General features: G+C 36.8%; 7 protein-coding genes across 8 annotated transcripts; 4 read left to right on the plus strand and 3 right to left on the minus strand.

The window, feature by feature from the left end:
- Positions 1 to 399: 399 nt before the first annotated feature.
- On the plus strand, positions 400 to 2,678 carry LOC17876811 (putative kinase-like protein TMKL1). 2 transcript variants are annotated; one of them, XM_006280629.2, is made up of 2 exons: positions 400 to 1,074; positions 1,634 to 2,678. In XM_006280629.2, the coding sequence occupies exons 1-2, from the start codon at positions 552 to 554 to the stop codon at positions 2,191 to 2,193; spliced, it is 1,083 nt and encodes a 360-aa protein (XP_006280691.1). In that variant the 5' UTR covers positions 400 to 551; the 3' UTR covers positions 2,194 to 2,678. The 2 variants fall into 2 exon arrangements, with proteins under 2 accessions (XP_006280691.1, XP_006280690.1); XM_006280628.2 differs by having other exon boundaries at positions 1,643 to 2,678.
- A 635-nt stretch (positions 2,679 to 3,313) lies between these two features.
- Positions 3,314 to 6,346, plus strand: LOC17876211 (ATP-dependent 6-phosphofructokinase 4, chloroplastic). The gene is given in 14 exon segments (XM_023786467.1): positions 3,314 to 3,596; positions 3,599 to 3,640; positions 3,823 to 3,869; positions 3,955 to 3,994; positions 4,077 to 4,139; positions 4,216 to 4,512; positions 4,620 to 4,673; positions 4,762 to 4,830; positions 4,919 to 5,048; positions 5,125 to 5,165; positions 5,264 to 5,488; positions 5,578 to 5,626; positions 5,705 to 5,859; positions 5,967 to 6,346. Coding segments are annotated over 14 exon segments (1,605 nt in total). The 5' UTR covers positions 3,314 to 3,371; the 3' UTR covers positions 6,135 to 6,346.
- Positions 6,347 to 6,728: 382 nt separating this feature from the next.
- LOC17876214 (ethylene-responsive transcription factor ERF107) lies at positions 6,729 to 7,850 on the minus strand. The gene has a single exon (XM_006281625.2). The coding sequence runs from the start codon at positions 7,767 to 7,769 to the stop codon at positions 6,954 to 6,956; it is 816 nt and encodes a 271-aa protein (XP_006281687.2). The 5' UTR covers positions 7,770 to 7,850; the 3' UTR covers positions 6,729 to 6,953.
- Positions 7,851 to 8,781: 931 nt separating this feature from the next.
- Positions 8,782 to 9,923, minus strand: LOC17876303 (ethylene-responsive transcription factor ERF104). The gene has a single exon (XM_006281916.2). It carries the CDS (start codon positions 9,746 to 9,748, stop codon positions 8,999 to 9,001), a length of 750 nt encoding a protein of 249 aa, XP_006281978.1. The 5' UTR covers positions 9,749 to 9,923; the 3' UTR covers positions 8,782 to 8,998.
- A 618-nt stretch (positions 9,924 to 10,541) lies between these two features.
- On the minus strand, positions 10,542 to 11,005 carry LOC17874920 (EMBRYO SURROUNDING FACTOR 1-like protein 10). The gene is made up of 2 exons (XM_023777727.1): positions 10,942 to 11,005; positions 10,542 to 10,836 (listed from the first exon to the last, which is right to left on the minus strand). The coding sequence occupies exons 1-2, from the start codon at positions 11,003 to 11,005 to the stop codon at positions 10,634 to 10,636; spliced, it is 267 nt and encodes an 88-aa protein (XP_023633495.1). The 3' UTR covers positions 10,542 to 10,633.
- Positions 11,006 to 11,960: 955 nt separating this feature from the next.
- LOC17875646 (oleosin-B6) lies at positions 11,961 to 13,312 on the plus strand (the record flags this gene model as incomplete). The annotated part of the gene is made up of 3 exons (XM_006282117.2): positions 11,961 to 12,199; positions 12,432 to 12,684; positions 12,790 to 13,312. Coding segments are annotated over 3 exons (705 nt in total), but the record flags the coding sequence as incomplete, so codon positions are not given.
- A 714-nt stretch (positions 13,313 to 14,026) lies between these two features.
- On the plus strand, positions 14,027 to 15,338 carry LOC17876082 (probable transcription factor At5g61620). Its single transcript, XM_006282262.2, has 3 exons — positions 14,027 to 14,352; positions 14,443 to 14,654; positions 14,751 to 15,338. The coding sequence occupies exons 1-3, from the start codon at positions 14,034 to 14,036 to the stop codon at positions 15,165 to 15,167; spliced, it is 948 nt and encodes a 315-aa protein (XP_006282324.1). The 5' UTR covers positions 14,027 to 14,033; the 3' UTR covers positions 15,168 to 15,338.
- Positions 15,339 to 15,401: the final 63 nt, after the last annotated feature.

Here is a 15,401-nt window from a genome sequence, read left to right on the forward strand (position 1 = left end):
TTTTTTTGGGGCTAATTTTCAGTGTAATCTGGACATAAATATTTATATAGAAATTTTCACTACATTTCTAAATTCAAAAATATTACAATTTGTTCATTAGTAACCCAAACAAAAAAAAAAACAGAAAAAAAAAACTCAAAGTACAACTCCCATGATGGCAAAATCTAATTCCAAGATGACAAAGTTAAATTAGTCCTTCCAATAAATTGACCTATTTGGATTATACCGGTAGGTCATAAAACTGTACACAATTGGTTGAGAACTTGGGAGGAGAGAATAAAAACACATTTTGAATAATAGCCAACAAACATACAACTCATAAAAGTCCACATTGATACAACTAAAACATGTTTCAGATCTAATATATATCATTTACACTTCATCTACATCACACACCCATTCACATATCTGTGTTACTGTGAACAAAAGAAAGTTTTCAATTATTCATACCTTTTTTCCTTTTTGTATCCTCACACCTAAATAAAGATTCCAACTTTAAAGTCTGTCACTTGATACCCAAATCCGAAAAAGAACCGAAACGTTTCTATGAGATGAGAACATCCCATTTGCTAAAACTGATACTTGCAGTATCTCTACCAACAACATTCTTAATCACAGTAGCCATCATCACCATATTCTTCATCTTCTGCAGAAGAAGAACAGAAACAGAGATCAGTGAAGCTCAACGCGACGTAGAATCTCCTTACGAGAAACAAGATTTTTCTGACGTTGGATCGGAAACAGAGGAGGAGCTTTTCATCTTCCACGGTGGAGAAGATCTCACGATCTGCGACATCCTCGATGCTCCAGGAGAAGTCATTGGGAAATCAAGCTATGGAACATTGTACAAGGCGACTTTGCAGAGAAGTGGGAAAGTGAGGGTTCTTAGGTTCCTTCGACCTTTGTGTGCAGTGAGATCGGACTCAAAGGAGTTTAATGGCGTCGTCGAGTTGCTAGGATTCGTCCGACATGATAATTTGGTTCCTCTGTTAGGATTCTATGTTGGTGATAGACGAGAGAAACTTATGATTCATCCTCTCTTCGGTTCCGGGAATCTTTCTGAGTTCATCAAATGTAAGTCTCTGTTTTATTACTCTCAGTTTTTCTTTTTTCCTTCTCGAGAGAAAAGATTAAAGGAACAAAACTTTATAATTTTCAACAAAACTGGGTTTAACTTTTAGCTGTCTTGATTCGATACGTATCTATCTTCGTTTATGGATTCTCTTTTCTCGGAGGAAAAATAAAAACAGAGTCATGAGTTCTTATTTTCCCGGGAATGTAATTGAAGATATTTTTCCGTAAGATGGAATCAATCATATTGGTAACTGTAGTCGATCCAGAAGAATTTGTCTTATCTTTTACACTTTTATAAACTGTAACATGTAGTAATTGGTTTTTTTCTCTGACAAGTATTTTTTTGCTCTATAGGATAAACCATTATTGATCTATCTTTTGTCGGTAACTTACTTTTTTTTTTTTTTGTCACTTCCCACTTCTTACGTTTACTATAATAGTACTATCTATATAAGACAAAAACTCTTCTAGATCTCGTTCCTTTAAATCTTTAGAATCTCAACATCAGCATTAGTTTTCTAATCAGTATTCAATATGTTTTCTAAAAAACAGAGCATAGTTTTGGCAGGTGGAGATGTTGACGCACACAAATGGAGCAACATTTTGAGCATCACCATTGGAATAGCCAGAGGACTTGATCATCTCCACACTGGAATGATTGTTCACGGGAATCTTAAGTCAAAAAACGTTCTCTTGGAACAGGGTTTTAAGCCTAGAGTCTCCGATTTCGGCTTGCATTTGCTCTTGAACCCCGCCGCTGGGCAAGAGATTTTAGAGGCTTCAGCTGCAGAGGGGTACAAAGCGCCTGAGTTGATTAAGATGAAGGAAGTAAGCAAGGAGAGTGATGTGTACAGTTTCGGTGTGATCATGCTTGAGTTAGTCTCTGGTAAAGAGTCGATAAACAAGAATCCAACGGGGACTGTTCTTGATCATAATAGTTTGTCAAATTTATACCGTCCTGAGATTCTTAGAAGATGCGTGAAAGATGGAAATGGCGTGACCGAAGTATGTGTTCTCGAGTACTTTCAGCTTGCAATGTCTTGTTGCTCTCTATCGCCTTCTCTTAGGCCGAGCTTCAAGCAAGTATTGAGGAAACTTGAAGAGATCAGGAAATGCTAGTTTCTGGAACAGACCTGGCAAGAGAAATTTTGAATCTTCCAAGTTGTCAAATACTTTTTTTGCAAGATCGATTAACAGCATAGAGCGGAGTCTACAGTGGAGAGTTCATAGGGATGGCCGGATGGTACAATATATATAACAAATCCTATCTTGTGGATAACAATTTCTATATATAACAAAGAAGTAGTTAGCCTGATTATCAACAGAAGTAGCTGAAGATGGATCGAATTTTTGCTTAGGCAGGAGAATACCTGAGAGAATAGCCAACAAGAGCTGGAAGAACATCATAGAACATCATCTTCTTGAATGTTTATTGTCCATAAAATTGTATCTTGTAGCCTGCCTCGGTCTGTGCAGCAGGATATATGATGCTTGAGTTAGTATACCTGAGATCTCCAAGGAGATCTTTGCGGTTTTATGCAAGTATCATGAACTACTCGTGTGGTGTATGTTATAACCATATATTCAACACGTTTTACCCTGTACTTTATTCATTAATACATTCAGTGTTTTGTATATGTCCTCCTTCTGGGGATGGTATTGATCCACAGAGCAAAACTTGTGGAGTTTACCTCCAATGGAAATCCAGCTCAGTCCAGGATCTTTTCTCATGGCTTGAGATTTCATCATATTTCTTACACTCAGTTCATCTTCAATATTCCCAGCTTCTCTATATGTATTTGACAAGGGAACAAGAGCAACTAAATCATCAGGATTATAAGAGAGAACCTTGTGAGCAAACTCAATGTTCCCATGAACCGTACATGCTCCAAGCAATGCTGACCAGATTTTCTCATCAGGTTCTATCGGCATCTTCATTATAAATTTCCATGCTTCAAGTTAGGCAGCCCACGCGGCCCAGGATATCAACAACACAAGCGTAATGTTCAATTAAGTAGCGAACTTAAGAAAACAGATTTACAAAAACGGCATGTTGTGTTGTAACTTTTATTATGAACGACATGGTGTTATGCACCTTCGGTTTGGCTAAACTAACCACGCTTTGATAAGAACTGTTTTCCGGTTTGGTTCAAATTCAAATTAATTGCGGTTCGAAAGCTTATGATTTCGGATTGAACACCGTGACCGTCTTCGTTTTGGTGATCTCTCTGTTGTGAGTTTCTCACAGACTCTCTAAATATTTTCAATCCCACAAATTCGGATTGATCTCCGTACAAATGGAAGCTTCGATTTCGTTTCTTGGTTCAACAAAAACCAATCTTTCCTTGTTTATCCCTTCTTCGAACTTCCTTCATCGTCGTCGAGATTTCCCGCTTCCTGCTTTGAAATTGAAGAAAGTTTCAGTGTTGCCGCGAGTCTTGCACCAGAAACGCCTAATCAGAGCTCAATGCTCCGATGGATTGAGACCAGAGGACGAAGATGGGTTTGTGCTAGAAGACGTCCCTCACTTGACCCTCACTTGACCAAGTTTCTACCTGATTTACCGGTATGTATAATCTCTAACTGCATGAACTTCTGCAATGGGAGATTTCTAAATTCAAGTTTAGGATTTGACTGGTGTATGTCTGTAATATGTTAATATATTTTGTCCAGTTGAAGGTAATACCTTTTGTGCTGGGTTAAACTAATCTTAGTTCCCTAACTCATGATTTGTTATTGATATCACAGTCGTACCCAAATCCATTGAAAGAAAGCCAAGCATACGCCATTGTTAAGTAAGTTATATTTCTACACGGCAAAGTTAAGTCAGCGAATAGATCTGTCGAGGGTTGTAATGTATTGTTCGTACTGTTTCTGTAGGCGAACCTTTGTCAGTTCCGAAGATGTTGTTGCACAAAATGTAAGCTGAATGGTTTTATTCAAAGCTCTTATTATTTTGTCGATTTATGGTTCTTTGCTTGCTCAAGTTCCTTCATCTTTAGATTGTAGTCCAGAAGGGAAGTAAACGAGGAGTGCACTTTAGGCGCGCAGGACCTCGAGAAAGAGTATGATTTCTTCTTAAAGTCTTGAACTTTGTCAAGAATTTTTGCAACTGAAACATGTGAAGTTTTGTTTTCATAGGTGTATTTCAGATCAGATGAAGTAAAAGCTTGCATAGTGACTTGCGGGGGGTTGTGCCCAGGAATCAATACAGTTATACGGGAAATTGTATGTGGATTGAACAACATGTATGGTGTCAATAACATTCTTGGCATTCAGGGTGGATATAGAGGCTTTTACTCCAAAAACACTATGACCCTGACGCCTAAAGTTGTTAACGATATTCATAAACGCGGTGGCACTTTTCTTCAAACCTCAAGAGGAGGACATGATACAACGAAGATTGTTGATAACATTCAAGACAGAGGAATTAATCAGGTAGCTAACATATTTGATATCCATTTTCTACAGGTTTCTTGATTTTTATGTAGTTTCGTTGGAATTACTACTGAGATATACTAACCTCTTGTTGATGTGTGTTTCAGGTGTATATTATTGGAGGTGATGGTACACAAAAGGGTGCAGAGAAAATATACCAGGTTATTCATTATCACATAGTAGACTAATTGTTGCGTGAATGTAGCAACTAAGTAATTCTAATTAATACTTACTTCATATTCTGTGAAGGAAGTCGAAAGGCGTGGTCTTCAAGTGGCGGTTTCTGGCATTCCTAAGACAATAGATAATGATATTGCTGTAAATACGCATTGATAATTTTCAACCTAAGCGTCTACTTGTCTCTCACATGGAGTTTCTTATACATCTTCTTCACCCATTGTTCTAGGTTATAGACAAATCTTTTGGCTTTGATACCGCTGTTGAGGAAGCGCAACGAGCTATTAATGCTGCCCATGTAGAGGTCGAGAGTGTGGAAAACGGAGTTGGCATCGTTAAACTCATGGGCAGATACAGCGGTAGATATCCTGTGGCACATGCGGTCTACTTTCTTTTGTGAATATGAAACTTTAACTTTTGGCTCAAATTTTGCAGGTTTTATTGCCATGATTGCAACTTTAGCAAACCGTGATGTGGTAATAGATTATTTTAATTTTTTTAGTTTTCACGAACTCACCATCAAACGTCTTTATTGTGAATCTGTGATGATAATGTCAGCTTCGGAATCCGACAGGATTGTTGCTTGATTCCGGAGTCTCCATTTTTTCTTGAAGGAAAGGGTGGGCTCTTTGAGTTTATTGAACAACGGCTCAAAGAGAATAAGCACATGGTTATTGTAATAGCCGAAGGGGCTGGACAGGATTATGTTGCTCAAAGCATGCGTGCATCTGAAACTAAAGACGCGTCAGGAAATAGACTTTTGCTTGATGTTGGGCTATGGTTGACTCAGCAGATAAAGGTATTGATCGAAACTCGAAAGCTAAGATATGGTCTTTAGATGTTTTTCCTCAAACATTCAAGATGAGTTTTGTGATCACAATGTTGCAGGATCACTTTACAAATGTTCGGAATATGACTATAAATATGAAGTACATAGGTATATCTTCAGATTCACCGTATCTATGTTGTTAACGCTCTTCTTTGCATTTCATTAATATATTATCCTGTTGAACAGACCCAACGTATATGATAAGAGCAATACCAAGTAACGCATCAGACAACGTCTATTGCACTCTTCTTGCCCAAAGTGCAGTTCATGGAGCAATGGCTGGGTACTCAGGTTTCACGGTAGGACCAGTTAACAGCAGACATGCTTACATCCCAATTTCTGTAAGCTTTTATTTCTTACTTCTCCAATCATTCTTAGACTACATAATCAATGAGGAGCCTTAAACCTCTGTGGTTACAGTTAATCCCATTATGTTTTACTTCTGCAGCGGGTGACTGAAGTGACAAATACAGTGAAATTAACTGATAGGATGTGGGCTAGACTGCTTGCATCGACAAATCAACCGAGTTTCTTGACTGGTGAAGGAGCATTGCAGAATGTGATTGACATGGAAACGCAAGAAAAGATTGATAACATGAAGATATCTTCTATCTAAGAATCAGGTCAGTTGATATTCATCAACTGTTCCAAATGTAAACTAGATATATATGCATAAAAGATAGCTTTATCAAAACCACGAAGTCAATCATTAACTATAAGAATTATTTGCTGTAGTTATTCAGAATAATAATGTTCAACATCCATTTCAGGGATGAGATTGAGATTGTTCATACATATCTTTCTCTGTTTACTTTTACCATTATGCAACTTGGGCATCTCTCCTGTCTTTAGCTGTTGCGTGTGGTCCATCCAATTCCTTGTCATATTTAAAAAATGAATGCTGACTTGTACCCAACCATGAGACAAAACTCTGGCTGCTACACATTCTTTAAACTTGGTCCCTCTTGCAACTTGTTCATGTACTCAATTCACTAAATTCACGCTTTCTGGGCATGTGAACTTATTACCTCAGTGATATTGAAGACTGGAGTCACTGTACAATACTGATCAGTGTCATTGGATTAAAGTTTCTCCTTTTAGCTTATGTTTAGGTTTTTCAGGTTGAAATTCAATTAAGTGCGATAGAACTAGATTAAGAAATAGATGTAGTCGGTCTATTTAGGTCCTCTTGTCTTTCCAGGAAGTTTAATTTCTGAGAAACCGTCTTTGGGACAAGAACTTTGCTTGTAGAACCAGAAGCTCTTTAAGACATGAGAAAAACAGAGAAGTTCCATTGTTCCAGGAACTCCTTAGTACATATTTTGCAAGAGTTTTCTTCAGTACACTAATCTAACATTTTCTTGGCTCTATCATGATGCTTCACATACTTAAGATATTAACCTATATATATACTAATCAAACATTACTATTCCCACTAGTTTGATGACGATGATGAAGTACTGGTTGTTGTTCCTTGAGGCTGCGGTACATCGCTTCTCCTCCTCTTCCGGCATGAATTGACTGGAGCATCATACTTTCCGGCATCCAGAGGAAAGTTGAGCACAGCTTTTCTTCCCCTGAGCTTAAAAGCTGCATAGTCATAAGCCCTTGCAGCATCGATATCACTCTCGAAAGTGCCTAACCAAATCCTGGATCCTTTCTTGGCCGGATCTCGAATCTCTGCTGCAAATTTGCCCCATGGTCTTCTTCTCACGCCTCTGTAATGTCTCGTCTCTTCAAACCTCTTTGTTTTTTTTCGGTTCGAGACAGTCGCAACCTGAGGTGATGTTGTTGTTGATGATGATGATGATTCTGCTTCCACTTGCAGAAACTCTTGGACGTAGGAATCTAGATCAAGGACAGGGGAACTAGGTTCCAGCTTAGGAACTGGGTTAAAGGGTTCTAGAGACCAGAGTCCTGAGACAAAAGCAGTATCATCAAAGACAAAATCTTGAATGAAATCATCAGGGATCATCAAGTCGTCAAACAGATGTTTCTGTATGACATCCATATCAGAGCTTTCCTCAAAAGTCGCCATTTTCTGTTTTACTATTCTTTTGCAGACAAGACAGTAGAAGAAAAATAGTTTGCAAGTGATGGATGCTTGAAGAAAAGTTTTGATCAGTTTGTGTGCTATATAAAGAAAAGGAATCCTAAACACATGTGTGTTTCGCAGCCATGGGTGAGGTGTCACACAAGTCTCGCTCTGTGTCTCTCTGGTTTTAACTTTGTAGGTCCAAGTCTTATCCATTAAACATTTATGGGGACAACTTAAGATATTTTGTCAGGACCCTTCAAGTTGTGCCAACTTGATCTTGTCTATTGTGATGGTGACAAATTTCACTGACATCCATTTGATTCTTCTCGAGTTTTAACCCCTTGAGAGCCACCCACGGTTCGATTCGAATCCTAAGTTATATGTCTTCGCAAAATGGCTTTCTTTTTAGCTTTTTAGTTGTGACTATTTGTCTTAATCTTAACTAAAACTTTGATTGAGTTAGTTATGGTCGTTAGGTTCATTTGGAAGAAAAAAACACATACACATACATTTGAATTTGTACATGTAATTACATAACACAAAGAGACTTGAGCTTGTGGTGTGATTTACAAAACAAAGATCGAGTAAATGTGATATTCGTACTAGTAAATTTGTATTGGCTTCCCCTCGAGTTAAAACTCTAAATATCAAATGATATTTTGCAATTTCACATTCGAGTAAAAGTTAAATAATTAAATATTTATATGCTTCTCTGATAACTATCACCCAAAGAGGGAGAGACACATTCATGAAATTGCTTTTTCTTGTAGGGTTGTCATTGCTATCTACTTGCTAGGATATGATTTGGAAGCCACTTGATGATATTTCTTTGTTTCTACTTAACTTCGTTTAGGGCTCCACATGTGTAACCAAACCTTACCTTACCCTCTTGCTAATCTAAAATTAACATTAGTTCATGTTCATCCTTCTTTTGTTTTTTTTTTAATAACATCTAAGATAATGTTAATTATATACTTTTTATGGATGCTTTCTGTAGATAATCTTAGACGGCATTATCTATTTTGATTGGTGTCTTCTACTATTGAGATTTTGAAAATCTAGCTTTTCTTCTAGATTTGTGTGTAATTTACTAATTATTGTATTTTCCACTTTTGCTTACACACTACTTGTATTTAGCTCCGAATTTAATTTTTCTTGCCAAATTTTTTAATCTATTGACTATTTAGCAGATGGGGAGGTACGAGTGTACGACTTAACAAAAAAATTACTTAACGAAATTTTTATATGATCAACAAATATAACATACAATATTTTCAACATCCAAATATTCTTCTAAAAAAATTAATGAATAAAATGATTGGTGTAATACTAATTTGATAGTTGCACACTAACGCTACCCTTAATAAATATTATACAAATAATAAATGAATCATGAGAGTGACGCAAGTGAAAACGTCATCTTCCGTTGACAATTCCCAAATTCAAGTGACGGAGATAACGGAGAAGTTGGGAGACGTCGGAGATAACGGAGGAATACTGAAGATACCATCACCTGCTCCCACATCCCAAAACCCCATCCAACTTGACGGCGTCAGAGGTACCGTCTCTACCTCAGCCCCCATCGTGTCCGACGACGTAATAGTACTACTCTCTTCTTCCTCCACTTTAACCCTAGCCTCCTTCTCCTCTTCCGGCGGAGAGCTCTTGATCCGCTTTCGTTTCCCTAATCCGACGACTCCTTCCTCAAAACAAGTTTCGGACGTAACCCTAACATCGAGAGGAAAATTCAAGATAGCTTTTCTTCCACGCAACTTAAACGCTGCTTGGTCATAAGCTCTTGCAGCTTCCAAGGACGTGTCGTAAGTCCCAAGCCAAATCCTAGAACCCTTTTTGTTCGGATCTCTAATCTCCGCAGCGTATTTACCCCACGGCCTTCGCCTCACTCCCCTGTAGTGCCTCTCTTCCTCCTCTGTTTTCTCCGTCTTTGTTGAGACCGTTCTCGGGACGGATAGATTCTGTAAAGGCGGTTTACGCCGGTTAAGAGTCGTGTTCGGTCGAGGGGATTGGTTTGTTGTCTCGGAGTGAAGGCTGTGAGCTTGATTGGTAGAAAGAGATGGTTCAGATTCGTGAAACGTAAAACAGGAAACTTTGGTTTCCATGGAATTAGCAAAGTCTGTGAGAAGGTGTTGGCTTATGAATTCGATGGCTGAAGATTCTTGTTTAGTTGCCATCTCTTTACTCTTGAGTCTTGAATAAGTAAACTCTCTTGATGTTTAATTTTTGTATGTGTGGAAGTGGGAAGAAGAGTGATATGGTGATATATAGTGGTTAGAGCGTCAAAACTAAAGAGAGGGTTCGAGGGACTTTCGTGGATCGGACCGAGAAAGATCATACTATAGCTTTGTCTTGGACTTCTTATTACTTTTGTTTTCTTTCTTTCTACTTTATATTTTCATTATTTCTCTTTCTTTTTGTTCTTTTGTGTTATTATTCCTCTACATGGACTTTTATCATTTTAAAAGTACTTATCAAGTTATCATGATGACTCCTTTTATTTTTTTATTATGCACAGAGTTTTAAAAACTTTAGTCTATATATACATGACTGTGATATTATTATTTAGGTTATAATTTATGTGGAGTTGTTTGATCGAGACTTATTTATAATTTAACGAGTTTAATGTATTGGGGAAAACCTATCAAAAAAGCTTCTAAAGTCTAATATACAATTATACATGCATGTAAAAATAATTTTATATTTGTTGGGAGACTTTTTTTTTTTTTTTTTGAATGATAAAAGACTTCGAAAATACATTTTTAATCAATTCAAAATTTCAAACACATACACTTGCACGAATTCTACGCATTGATCTGATTTCACATCTTCATCTCAATAACTCAAAGTTATTATAGTGTCTAATAAGTTTTTAAAATTGCATCTGCCAAAGCCGATCTCCTACGTACGAAACACAATTACACGATGCAACGGTACGAAACACAGTTACGAGAAGCATATATAATTGTATATGTTTTCTTTAATTTACTCTAACTTGTTATTATTCATACATCAAGAGAAAACGTAAGTGAATAGTATGATGGGTTGTTGTTTCACGTTGCTTAAGCCATTGAAGAAGGTAAGAGCTTTCGGGGAGGTACATACTTGCAAACAGCCGTACATTCTCGTTTATTAAGATAACAGGTCTTCGGTTTCCCAGCACAGCAAAAACACCATTTTTGATTTTTGTGTTTTGCACATAGTACACGCAGACACGATGCTGGATCTAACTGGAGGCCAGCTTCAGAACCTTTTGCGTTTCCAATTATAACCAATATATAAAAATACATAGGAGTTAGAAACACGATTACAGTGGTGATGCTTGAATGAGATTATAGTGTTATAATAACATAATTGTATATATACATACATTCATGTAGAGGAACGAGGGAAATCATGAAGAGGCAAAGGATAGCAAAATGTGAAGATGACATTGTTGTGATACCTCAAAAACACACTGAAACGTTGTTTGCTATTTTATTGTCGAAGTCCTCACAAGCAATATGGATTTATATAGTACTACTAATTTAATTAGTAGTGTGCATGTCTCTCGTATGGTGTGATATCCACAAAACACGGTTAGATTTGTTTTACTAGTTTTTTGTTCTTTCATATTTCCTTGGTATAATGGAACTGTTCAAATAAACCGTCAGTTTCGAGCATTTTCCATATCTCCCATGAAGGATGACGTATAACAGTCTATTGTGTCTTTTTTTTAAAGAAATAGTACAAGAGTAGTCGACAAGATATTAATGAATAGTCATCTATCAAACATAAATGGTTGCAAATATTGTAGGAAATAAAAAATATTAGACAATATCTATAAATTTGAAATGTTCAATTTGTTATATCCAAGAAATGAAGTTGAATTGTCTGACCAGTATGACCAAAGAAGCGACCACTCGTCAACCCCCATAGGCCATGGTTAAAATTATTTCGTTGGATCCACGAAGGAGCTTGCGCATCAACTTGCCAAAAATTGATATTTTATTACTCCATTAATTTTATATAGAATACAGTGTCAATTAACACCATTAATTTTTTTTGCTTATACAAGCAGTGTCAATTAACACATTTTTTTTGCTTAACTACAACTCACGCATTGGACCTTGGATTAATTATCGATTTTATTGGTATAATCACTTTGATATTCTTGTATAATTTGAATTTATTACGAAGAAGAAAAACAAACGAACGAGAGGCAAAATAATTGTGAACAAAAACAAAAGCAACATAACTTGGCGTGACGTAGTAGAGAAAACTTCACTCACAAAGGTGTCAGTTACATGCATGGACAATATACTCTCTTCAGACATGCGTCGTACACGTAGACTTGTTAATACAGAATCAGAGTCCTAACAAAATTTCTCTACTGCCAAATGCATTTTTTTCGACACGAAAGACAAACCGCCTCTTTATGCCGGTGTAGCCGTGGTAGCCCTTATGATCCTCACCGGTTTAGCGTTCGCCGGCATGGCCGTCGTGCTAGCCGTCATGATGCCGATTTTTGTGGTTCTTAGTCCGATTCTCGTGCCGGCAGTTATAACTTCAAGTGTTTTGGCTACGTGTTTCATAGCTTCTGGTAGCCTCGGAGCATCGGGGATCGCCCTCCTTGTCTGGCTCTACAAGTAAATTACTTTTTAAGTGATCAAGATTTTTACATCGAAAAAGTAATTAGTTAACTCTTCTTATAAAGCTTTAATTGAAACCATCCGGTTTTAAGACAAGCTCACATAATGCATGATAAATAGAACGTATGTTAATGTTTTAGGCGATTTTTATACCACACTCGTAGATAAAGTATATCACAAAAATGTTTATATAGTTGTATGAAACTGTGTGAGTGTGACTAACAATAAGGAAAGAAGAGCATTCCACAAGTACTTTGCATGCGCGAGGCGTTAGGCCTGAGGGTCTTAACAAGCTGGCAGGAGGAGATAAAGCGTCGGATGGAGATAAGCCATTGATGGAAGATAAACCGCCGGAAAAAGATAAGCCGGAGGAGGAAGACAAGCCGCCACAGAATGATAATTCGACCGGAGGAGAAAAGCCGGCAGGAAAAGATAAGCCGCTAGGAGGAGTTAAGCATGCGTCGATCCCTGAGATATCAAAGGTGCTTGCTTTATTAGTTATGTCCAAGTTTTTCGTTTAAGAATTTTATTTATTTATTTACATTTAGCAAGTTTTCGTTAATTTCTCTTATATATACTAATGGTAGGTTATGTTGGTGGAGCAAGAACCAATTGTCCCCAAGTGTTGTGGTACACGTACTTCTACTAAAAGGTCTCATCAATTTCGATTCGCCATGGATACTACTAAAGCACGATCTGTTTTTATGAAAGAGTACCAAAAAGTTCCTCGTGTAGGAGCTTTTGCGTATAAATACTTTACCTCTCGTGACAAAAAATACGTAAACCATATTCATATATGACATTCAGGACTTGGAAGGTTATTTAAAGGGCAACAACGATATACTCCCAAAATAAAGAGTTCAAACGTCAATTTATCATTTAGAAGGTATGGTATCCCCAAAATAAAATGTTTTTTTTTTCACCAATTAAATATGCTAGTAATGTGTTTTGCTAGTAGATTTTGTTAGGTTATGTATCACCACTGACCGCAATAAACAAATAGTTATAGGTTTTGAACAAAAACAATTTCCGTAAATAAGGAGGTCTTTGTATTCCTATATTGATCCAATTTTATAAAATCCAATTGTACCGCGCGCGTACATGAATTTATCTTATGTCTACTCAAAATTACTTTACTTCAAGATAATAAAATATCATAAACCATTGATAATATACATGAACAATTTATCATAAAATCAATTATTTTGTGTTTTAAGATTTTTTTCTTTCATATTTTGAGTAAGGAAACCACTGATATGTTCTATATAAATATATATAAGAATTTCTGTAAATATATATATATATATATATGAGATGTTAACTATTATGGATTAAGATAAAAGTAAGTAAATACCAACTGCATCAAGATTAGGATTTGTATTGATAAAAATATGGGTAACTTTAGGAAACAAATAAAAAAAAGATATAGAATATCTCACCTAAATACCCGGAAATTAATAATATCCAGTACATGTTTAGCTGGAAACCCAATCTAACGGCTGAAATCTCCAAGAATCCTATCTTAGAAAAAATCTCAAACGTTGATTATGATCTTACTCTAATTCTGCTGGATTTTTTCCTTCTGGTAAAAAAGAACTTCCAAAATAAAAGAAGAAAAATAAGGAAACGCTTTATCTCTTAAGGAAAATTAAAAATATAGAAAAGAAAAAAAAAGACACCAAGGACATTCACAAAAAACAGCTCACGCATATCCGGATATAAATCGTATTTATAATAATATTACACAGAGAGATTAAGATATAAATACAATTAGAGAGACCTTGAGATTCCCCAATTCTTGTGACGTAGAGAGAGAGAGAGAGAGAGAGAGATGGTGAAGGAGACGGTGACGACGGCTAAGACTTGTTCTCAGTGTGGTCACAATGGCCATAACGCACGTACTTGTCTCAGCGGTGTTAATAAGGGAAGCGTTAAACTGTTCGGCGTTAACATATCTCCTGATCCGATTAGGTCACCTGAGGGTACGGCGTTAAGAAAGAGTCTCAGTTTGGGAAACCTTGATACTTTTCTCTCTAACGATGATAGTAACGGTAGCGGTGATCCAATCGCCGCCGTTGAAGATACCGGTTATCACTCCGACGGTCAGATTCATTCCAAGAAGTGCAAAACCGATCATGACAAGAAAAAGGGTAATTTAATACTAGTTTTAATTGATGGTTTAATTAATTTCAAGAAACTACAAGGTTAATAGCAATATATGATTTAAAATCAAAATTCAGGGAAGCCATGGACGGAAGAAGAACATCGTAATTTCTTAATCGGTTTGAACAAACTCGGAAAAGGAGATTGGAGAGGAATCGCAAAGGGTTTCGTCACGACAAGAACACCGACCCAAGTCGCGAGTCATGCTCAGAAGTATTTTATTAGGTTAAACGTTAACGACAAGAGAAAAAGACGTGCTAGTCTCTTTGACATCTCTCTCGAAGATCAGGTTTTTATTTTATCTGCCTTGCTTCTCAAGTAATCCTGTAGAAAGAAGTCAATTCTTTATTTTTAGGGTTTTCATTTTTGGTTTTGGTTGAAACAGAAGGAGAAAGAGAGGAACTCTCAAAATGCATCAACACCAAAGACTCCAGCTCTAACCGGAGTATCTCAACAACCGGTGGTGCAAGGTCAGACTCAAACCGAGATTTCCAACAGGTTTCAGAACCTGTCGATGGAGTATATGCCAGTCTACCAAACCGTACCACCTTACTACAACTTTCCACCTCTTATGTTCCATCCAATGTACTACGCCAATCCTGAACAGATTAGGTTTGTTCACCCTTCTGGTATACCTGTACCAAGGCATGTACCGATGGGTATGCCTCAATCTCAGCCGAATGAAGCTAATTCTAGTGTGTCCAATAAAGACGGTTTGGAACTTGGTATTGGTTTGCCTCCACCTCCACAGGCTACCGGAACAACTGACTTGACGGGTCATGGTGTTATTCATGTGAAGTGAAATTACAACCATTTTTTGAGCATGATATATAATATTGCTAGGTATATTACATTTTTTTTGGTCACAGGGTTTTATTTGAATATATATACCTCTATATTCAGCAGTTTTGTCATCGGAGTATGTACAATTTCCTTTTTCCAGATTAGATTAAATAAAAATTATTTTTGGATTTCAATTTAGCTCGCTGCTCCTTTATTAACCCAAAAACAGAAAGAAAAAAAAAATCATAGTTTT

This window comes from Capsella rubella, unplaced genomic scaffold (assembly GCF_000375325.1).
Source record: "Capsella rubella cultivar Monte Gargano unplaced genomic scaffold, Caprub1_0 scaffold_8, whole genome shotgun sequence".
Classification (NCBI taxonomy): domain Eukaryota; kingdom Viridiplantae; phylum Streptophyta; class Magnoliopsida; order Brassicales; family Brassicaceae; genus Capsella; species Capsella rubella.

What these genes read in the sequence shown, in the direction of transcription:
- LOC17876811 (XM_006280629.2), top strand. Translation starts at nt 552, where the DNA reads ATGAGAACATCCCATTTGCTAAAACTGATACTTGCAGTATCTCTACCA. An exon ending in TCTTTCTGAGTTCATCAAAT is followed by an intron (nt 1,075 to 1,633) that starts GTAAGTCTCTGT and finishes AACAGAGCATAG; the next exon opens with TTTTGGCAGGTGGAGATGTT.
- LOC17876214 (XM_006281625.2), bottom strand. Translation starts at nt 7,769, where the DNA reads ATGGATAAGACTTGGACCTACAAAGTTAAAACCAGAGAGACACAGAGC.
- LOC17876303 (XM_006281916.2), bottom strand. Translation starts at nt 9,748, where the DNA reads ATGGCAACTAAACAAGAATCTTCAGCCATCGAATTCATAAGCCAACAC.
- LOC17874920 (XM_023777727.1), bottom strand. Translation starts at nt 11,005, where the DNA reads ATGTCATCTTCACATTTTGCTATCCTTTGCCTCTTCATGATTTCCCTC. An exon ending in CCTCGTTCCTCTACATGAAT is followed by an intron (nt 10,837 to 10,941) that starts GTATGTATATAT and finishes TATTGGTTATAA; the next exon opens with TTGGAAACGCAAAAGGTTCT.
- LOC17876082 (XM_006282262.2), top strand. Translation starts at nt 14,034, where the DNA reads ATGGTGAAGGAGACGGTGACGACGGCTAAGACTTGTTCTCAGTGTGGT. An exon ending in CGATCATGACAAGAAAAAGG is followed by an intron (nt 14,353 to 14,442) that starts GTAATTTAATAC and finishes ATCAAAATTCAG; the next exon opens with GGAAGCCATGGACGGAAGAA. An exon ending in ACATCTCTCTCGAAGATCAG is followed by an intron (nt 14,655 to 14,750) that starts GTTTTTATTTTA and finishes TGGTTGAAACAG; the next exon opens with AAGGAGAAAGAGAGGAACTC.